The following is an 8,139-nucleotide window of genomic DNA, read 5'->3' on the forward strand; positions in this document are numbered from 1 at the left end:
AATTAATTTCCATAGAGTTGTATTTATTTAGATGTTTATTAGCGAAATAATGGTTATATAGTAAATGTTAATACAATTTAGGGTGTTTTAAACAAGTGAATCTTGTTAAAAGTTACATGCTGTGGCCGTGCTGGAGCATTTCCTGAGCATCGACCACATCAACCCGGTGAGTGAACAGCAATATGAAAGCGGCTTCACGAGACTAATGATGAGCAAATATACAACAGAGAGAGAATTCAATTCAGCGCTTTTATTTCCAACATGCGCTCATTCATGGCTGCATATTATTTAAAGTTACGTCTTTATTGGGACAGGACTTGATGGATTATTTTACATGACTCCGTGAGTTGGTCTCTATTTCTTAGAGCCAAGCTGCATAAACTACATATCAGGCATTTATGTAATGCATCTAATTTGTGAATAAATGGCTGTTATGTTAAATAAAGTTTACTAACTACAGCAAATCAAGTCTCCTCTCCCCTCAGACACGCTGCAATGGCGATCCAGCGCGCAATTCTCAAAACACCCACAAGATGGCGGCGTTTATCGGTGAATCCGATATTACAAAACCGATATCCGATTATGGTAAAATGCTTAAATACCGGGAAAAATATCGGTAAATCGATATATCGGTCGATCTCTAATAATAAACAAACAAACTTGTCTAACATTATAAGACTTCAAGGTGAAAAACTGCTACAAAATGTAAAATAATATCAACAATAAAGCCAATGCTTGCTGGCTTACTAAAAAAATGAATAAAATGACAAAAAAAAATGTTAAAAACCTAATTAACTTTTTGCAAAACATAAATATTTAGATAGGGCTTTGTGACTCAAAAACACAGTTTGAGAGGTGCATGATCGTTGAGGATTCAGCGACACTCACACACTGTTGTTACACTAGATCTTGTGTGTTGTGGAGTTCTTGAGTCAAATGTTAGTGACAAACCAACACCCTTAAACTGTGGTTCAAATGACTATGAAGAGAAAAGGTTAAGACAGGAGAAGAGAGATCTGTCTTACCTCTGAGTAGGGGGCATGCTGGGAGACCGTGAGCGCGCTCGGTTGATGTCGGCTGACCGAGAGCAGTGATTGGACGATAAGACCTGCTCAGGCACAGAGAGGGTGGAGCTCTGGAGGTCCCTGCCGTTTCTATAGTCTGGAACAAAGAAAAGAAAGAATTAATGAACATCTGTGCACTAATCATCTGTGGCAGCAAAGATTTTTACTACATGTACTGTACTTCATTTTGAGCAACTAATGCAAAACTGCTAAAACGTTTACTGATAGCAATTTAAATAGGCTTTAATAAATAAAGTCCTTCAAGCAAAAAAAATGTAATCGTACTAGACCATCTATTTAACAGTATTTCATGATCTGTTGTATGCTGCAGTGTATTTTTCGTAATAACAGGTTCTTAAATTGCTGTAAAAGTTATTTTTTAAAGCCAATATGTTCCAGGCATGAATTAACTTATTAACTTGAACCAATTCAATCAGAAAACAGCTTTCACCACCCAAACCAGAATAATGACTTTTTCCTCACGCAAGAGCCGTCAACCCACTCAGCCTGATGGCATTTCATTACCCAGCATTCAGTGCGGCCACGCTAAGGTCAGTGCCTCGCATGATTACAAAAGCTTGATGTTCAACTGACTGTATCGCACATTAAAACAGGCCGAAGATAGAACATTGTATCAAAGAGAAGTTTGAGGAGGGATTTTCTGTCTTTCCAATGGCTTATTATTTACTTTTTATTAAGAACTTACAACTGATTCTAATAGAGTTTGATGTTTTCATGATGCTAAAGGTGTATACTCTAATAAGTATACTAAATATGTACCAACCAAACATTGGATAATTAAATAGTATTAAATAAGTATAATATTTCTTATATTTATCTATGTAGGACACTTTTGATGCCTTAAAATTATACCCATAACTAGGTATCTTAAAAGGCAGCATAATGATACACATTCAAAAAATGCTTTTGAAATAAGTCTATTATACTTATCAAGGCTGCATATATTTAATCAAAAATACCATAAAAGCAGTAATATTGTGAAATATTATTACAATTTAAAATAACTATTTTTTTATTTGAATATATTTTAAAATGTAATTTATTCCTGTGATGCAAAGCTGAATTTTCAGCATCATTACTCCAGTCTTCAGTCTCACATGATCCTTCAGAAATCATTCAGATATGCTGATTTGCTGCTTAAGAAACATTTATTATTATTAACAATGTTGAAGATCATTACTGTCACTTTTGATCAATTTATGCACCCTTGCAGAATAAAAGCATTAATCAATTAAAAAATATAAAAATTGTACGGACCCCAAACGTTAGCGTAACTTCTGTAACAACTTTTGTGTCGCCTAAAATGTTGTCTAACCAATTCAGCTCACTAGCATTTGGAACAGAGCTACTGTATCTTTTACAGTACAAGTAACATTAATTTGGTCTGTCACACACATACTGTACTCATTCTGAACGTGACCTCCGCGTGCTCCAGCGCAGAAACTGCATCGGCACTGGTGCATCATGCTGCAATAAATGATGGCTGCTAAACACACAGGCCAGAACACAACTATAGCAAGACAGAGCGCATGAAGGGAAAGCAGCGATCTATAATTCCTCTGAATGTTAATCATCTCCTCCTGGAGGAAAGCACTGCATCAGCACTTTACAACCGGCCCTGAGACGGAGCCAAAATCAATGAGAAAGAGAGAGAGAGAGAGAGAGAGATTGAGGGAGGGTTTCCCTCTATCCCAAAGAGCACGACTGGCATTTTAAAAAGGGTGTGTGGATGTGTGTGTGTGTGTGTACATGTGTGTGTGTTGTTTAGGCTTTCCCTTCCCGTCTGAGATGCCCGTACAGATTAACATTTTGGCACCAGTATTAGGTTGATGAGTGGTGAAGACATCTAAAACATACTACTGTACTTTGTACTGTGCACAGCAGAACATTAGAATTTATGAGGAATTAGTCCGACATCTTGATTTAGTCAACAGAACTACAAAAAGTTAAGATATTTAGATACAAAAGTGGATTAAAAATGCAAAATAGTCACATTTATTGTGACTGAATTTTTATTACTACAAATTACTAAATATTTTAAACAATTATTTTTCAATTGCAGGCAGTATACAGTATATATTATGTGATACAGAGTATGCAGTATCTTATTATATTTTTTTAAAAACGATTGTAGCTCTTATTAATATTTTAAGTTTGAATCAGCTTTTATTTTTATTATTAAAATATTAATTTACTTTTTTGGTCATTTCTAATTTTAGTAATTATGTGCTTTTGCCATTTTTGTTTGCTTTTTAATATATTTATTTTTATCTTTAATATTTATTTCAGTTTTAGTTCAGCTTTTTAGTTTTGGTTCACCCACACATATTGGAAAATAATATTTTTTTTAACAATAACAACACCAATACTGCTCAATATTCAGCAAGTAGTAAGTCATGTAGTATGTATTATAAAATGCAAATCATTTCAAACAGTAGTATGATACATATACAGTACATGCAGTATACATTTTATACTAAATGGTATAGAGTAAGCAGTATGCTATTTTATTAAAAACATACTAATACACTAATGCGTAAAACGGTATACTTTTTTTTTTTCACATGACCTCATCACATGCGTCCAGTTATCATCATTTGGAAATTAACATGGTTCTGTGAGAAGTTTGTCTTCAAATGCAAAGAAAAACTTCATATTGAACAAATTTAGCAGTAAATGTCTTCATCACCTCTGTCAGAGGGTGTCATTTTCACCGTGTTCCTGCTAACATCTTACCTGATAGGACGCCAACACCATCCTCACAGTCATAGTCTGAGAACTCGCTGTCACTGATCCTCTGAGACCCTACAGCAGAAGAACAGAGACACAGAGAGACACGTGTTAGTACGGTCTGAAGCGAGACGGGATCGTCTGATGTAGCCGATTTCTGCACTATAAACATATTTATATAATAACTCCATTCCAAAATCTCATGAGCTTTCTATCTACGGCCTACATGGGGCATATTCAAGATAATAAACAAATAAAATTAAATGAAATAAAATAAAATAAAATAAAATGGACATATAAATAAGTAAGAAAGAAGTAATTCAATAAATAAATAAATAAATGTTTCACCTCCAAGTATTGGTTAATAATATTTTTATTTAAAATTTTACTTGAATTGTATTTTTAATTAAACAGAACTATTTTTTTTTTATCAGCCCTTTTAAGGAAATGAATGAAAAATAATATATTTATAGTTGATATTAGTTGCCATTATAGTTGTCACAATCTCATTTTTATTATTTTCAGTTTTCATTTAAAATTTAATTTTGTAATTTTAGTATACTTAAACTTATTTCAGCATTTGCCAAGGCAAAATTTCTAATTTATATTATAATTATAATATATATATATATGTTTCAGTTTTTGTGACCATTTCTTGCTGTGTGTGGGTGGGTTGTTGTTTTTTTGGCATGTGTGTTTGGCGGTGTTGTTTTTTGGGATTGCTGATGGACTGCTGTCGTTTGATTTGTGTTGTTTGTATTTGTTATTTATTTTGGTTTTGGTTGCATTATGTCTGAATTTGTTATGTCTGTGTGGGTCTTTTGTTAAGTTTTTGGTTTTTTGTTTAGTTTGAGTTGTTTTGATGCTTCAACAAACTGAGTGGAGGTTAGATGGTATATATATTGAGTTTATAAATGTGTATGTACATATACAGTATATATGTATGTGTGTGTGGTTGTACATACACATGTAGGGTTTTTTTTGGTGTTTGGCTTAGTGTTATGTTAGAATCATTATTATACTCTTATACCTTTTTTTGTTTTTCATTTAAATGTTAAGTTTTGAAAGTTTGTTGTATGTTGTATGCATTTTTATTTAATCTTTATTTTTCAAATGTGTATAGGTAGTATTTATAAAGTTTTAGCTTTTAGTTTTGGATCTGTTTTTAGTTGTTTTAATACTACAATCGATTGCTTCTGTTGTCCTCATTTGTAAGTCGCTTTGGATAAAAGCGTCTAATAAATGACTAAATAAATAAATAAATATATATATCAGACAACACTGGTATAATATTCCTGATGCCTTAAACTACATTTAGGAACAGAACTCCTGATTAACCACAACTGACAAACACAGCTGTTCATTCATCTTCCTTTGTGACGCTCATAAAAAGTGGTAAAGAAGCTTTCTGCACTCGAAATGCCTGTCTATTTCAAACTACTTCCAGATAACCGAACATGTCAGTCAGATATTTCTCTCTCTTTCAAATCCACAAAACAAGAGCAAGCCAGACTGAGCGTTGCATTACGTGAGAAAATGGATCTTCTTCTCCCTTCGTTTCAGTCACGAGGAACAAACCGAGCTGAACGCCGTCCCTCAGCCCAGAGCGCTGACGGTTGCAGAGTTTGACACTCTGAAGCGGCCGCTCCATCACTCAGTACAGATCAAGAATGAAAGCTAATCTGCCACGCGGCATTCACAGACACCCAGCCTGCAGTCGCCCACCAAACAGACCCTTGCGCTTTAACGGCGATGACAAGCCAGCAATAAACCTGCTCTCATTTCGCTCACTCTTTCATAAGCCTGTGCTCTTTTCTCCTTCAGCTCTCGTCTATAAATCACTCTCTCTTTAAATCACTCGTACAGAGAAGTGTCAAAAGAGATCCACAAATTTATAAAGAATCACATGATGTTTTCTTGCGACACGTCTTGCTTATTTGTTAGGGTTGCACATAGTTTATGAGACTTTTCTTAGGCAGCACAATGCATCACTGTCAGAAGTTTAAAGCAAGTGCAAAATCTGCATTTTTACTAACCACCCATCGTCCAGGTTAACCAGTTTGTATTTAGTTCAAGTTACAAGTGCAAATCTTTGTAGGGGATGTCTTTATAACATCCTAATTATGTTGGAACATATTAAAAAAGATTGCTGGCTCTTTGGTGACACTTTTCAAAACGATTAGCTAACTGCTGTCTGTGAAGAGAAAATGACTGTACTGAACATGATTTGAGGGGAGTTTTCTTTGCTTCGGTCTCTTTGAATGATTAAAAACAGGTGCTGTAAGTACAAAACAACACAGCAACCAAAAACCAAGAAAACTCACTCTTAAAAGAGAAGAAACTAAACTAATTCAAAGGCATTTCACACAAAGGCGTGTTATACACAAAATAAAACGTTGTTTTAGAGATATTATATTATCACAGCTATACAGAACTAGTAACTACAAAGAAAGGGAAAAAAAATGAAACGACCAATTAGGACTGGGTTGTATGATGGCATTTATCGCAGCATGATAGAAAAGTGTAGAGTTCTCTCTTTACCGTTTATACCGCAGAAGATATATTTGCACACAAAAAGTGACAAAAGAAATACGTTTTTACCGTCTGATGTGTCTGTTTATTTATGCATTTGTGAGATAAAGTTTAAAAAAAAGGAAATAGTCACATTGTGAGATATAATTTTATATATTTTATGAGATATAAATTTGCTGTTAAGAGAAATAAAATTGCAAAGAAATAAACAGATAATATTATTAATTTGTAGTGAATAATTTTTATTTGTGTCCATCAAATTCCAAATATAAAAAATGCCAAAAAAGTGTATTTATTTATTTGTTCAGCAGGAATGAATTAAACTGATCAAAAGTGACAGTAAAAACTTGACATCGTTACAAAAGATTTTTTTCTCTCTTTCTATTCATCAAGGAATCCTGAAAAAGAGTATCACTTTTCATCAAAATATTAACCAGCACAACTGTTTTCAACATAATAAGAAGAAAATTATAAGAAGAAATGTTTCTTGATCAGCATATTAGAATGATTTCTGAAGGATCATGTGACACTGAAGAATGGAGTAACAATTCTCAAATTTAGCTTTGATCACAGGAATAAATAGAAAACATGTATTAAAATTATAATAATGTTTCATAATATTACAGCTTTTACTTTCTTTTTGATCAAATAAATGTAGCCTTGGTGAGCATAAGAGGCTTCTTTCAGGAACATTAAAAAAACTTTTTGAACTGTAGTTTTAGTTTTTTTACTCATATGCTGTGACCATTACCATAACGTAAAATTATTAATGTTGTGTATGATTTTTGCTCATACCATCCAGCCATAACAGTAGACAGAAGCCTGTGTTCACTATAGTATATATGAAGAGATCGGACTTATCTGCAATAAGGAGGGAAAAACAGCAGCACTGGGGAGAATCAGAGGGCACTATGGGAAAATGTGGCGGTGTGAGGACATGGTCCACTTCAGTCAGTGTTTGTTTTGTTTTTGATGGGAGTGAGAGGGACAGCAGGGTGGATCCAGTATAAAAACACACGGTGAAACCCAGAGGATCAGTCTGAGCATGCAGCGGTCATTACCTGAGCTGTACACAAATGGGCCTTTGTCTGCAGAAATAACCAGGTCAAGATAGAAAACAATGAATGCAGGACACAAACGCTCATACCAACAGCTGCAGTGTTTCAGATTTCAGTTTAGATCACTGAGCGCTTATGAATGTGTGTGGTATTAGGCCCGAAACAAAGTACTCTATGCAAATATGTACAGTATACACAAAGTGCTTTTAGAAACACAAGCTCAAGTTCAAATCATATATATATTTTTTACAACATTTTTGTTTAAATGTCGTCATACAAGTTCAAAGAAGGAGGGATCGCAAAACTAATCACATGGTCTTTAGGCAAACTAGTGAAAAAATGTTAAAATCACTAAAGAAATGGTTCACCCAAAACCTTAAAATTTGCAGAAAATTATCTTTCTTTCTAGTTTCTTCATTGGAACAGATTTGGAAAAATTTAGCATTACATTACTTGCTGACCAATGGATCCTCTGCAGTGAATGGGTGCCGTCAGAATGAGAATCCAAAACAGCTGATAAAAACATTACAAAAATCCACAAGTAATCCACACCACTCCAGTCCATCAATTAAACATCTTGTGAAGCTAAAAGCTGCGTGTTTGTAAGAAAAAAAAAGTCCATCATTAAAATATTTTAACTTTAAACTGTTTAATCTAGACAAAATTTGAGTCCATAATCCATAATAATGCTTCCTCCAGTGAAAAAGTCCATCCCCTGCTGTCCTCTCACATAA

General features: G+C 34.0%; 1 protein-coding gene across 17 annotated transcripts in view; it reads right to left on the reverse strand.

Annotated features, from left to right (window-relative positions):
* The window catches only part of rims2a (regulating synaptic membrane exocytosis 2a), a 182,726-nt gene that overhangs the window by 63,638 nt on the left and 110,949 nt on the right, over positions 1-8,139 (reverse strand). For all 17 annotated transcript variants that reach the window (XM_016483405.1, XM_016483386.1, XM_016483365.1 and 14 more), the window contains 2 exons: positions 3,822-3,890; positions 1,026-1,161 (listed from right to left, as the gene is read on the reverse strand). In XM_016483405.1, the coding sequence (XP_016338891.1) occupies positions 1,026-1,161; positions 3,822-3,890 (205 nt within the window). The remainder of the gene's footprint in view (positions 1-1,025; positions 1,162-3,821; positions 3,891-8,139) is intronic.

The sequence above is a fragment of the Sinocyclocheilus anshuiensis genome, unplaced genomic scaffold (genome assembly GCF_001515605.1).
Source record: "Sinocyclocheilus anshuiensis isolate Anshui unplaced genomic scaffold, SAMN03320099.WGS_v1.1 scaffold389, whole genome shotgun sequence".
Classification (NCBI taxonomy): Eukaryota; Metazoa; Chordata; class Actinopteri; order Cypriniformes; family Cyprinidae; genus Sinocyclocheilus; species Sinocyclocheilus anshuiensis.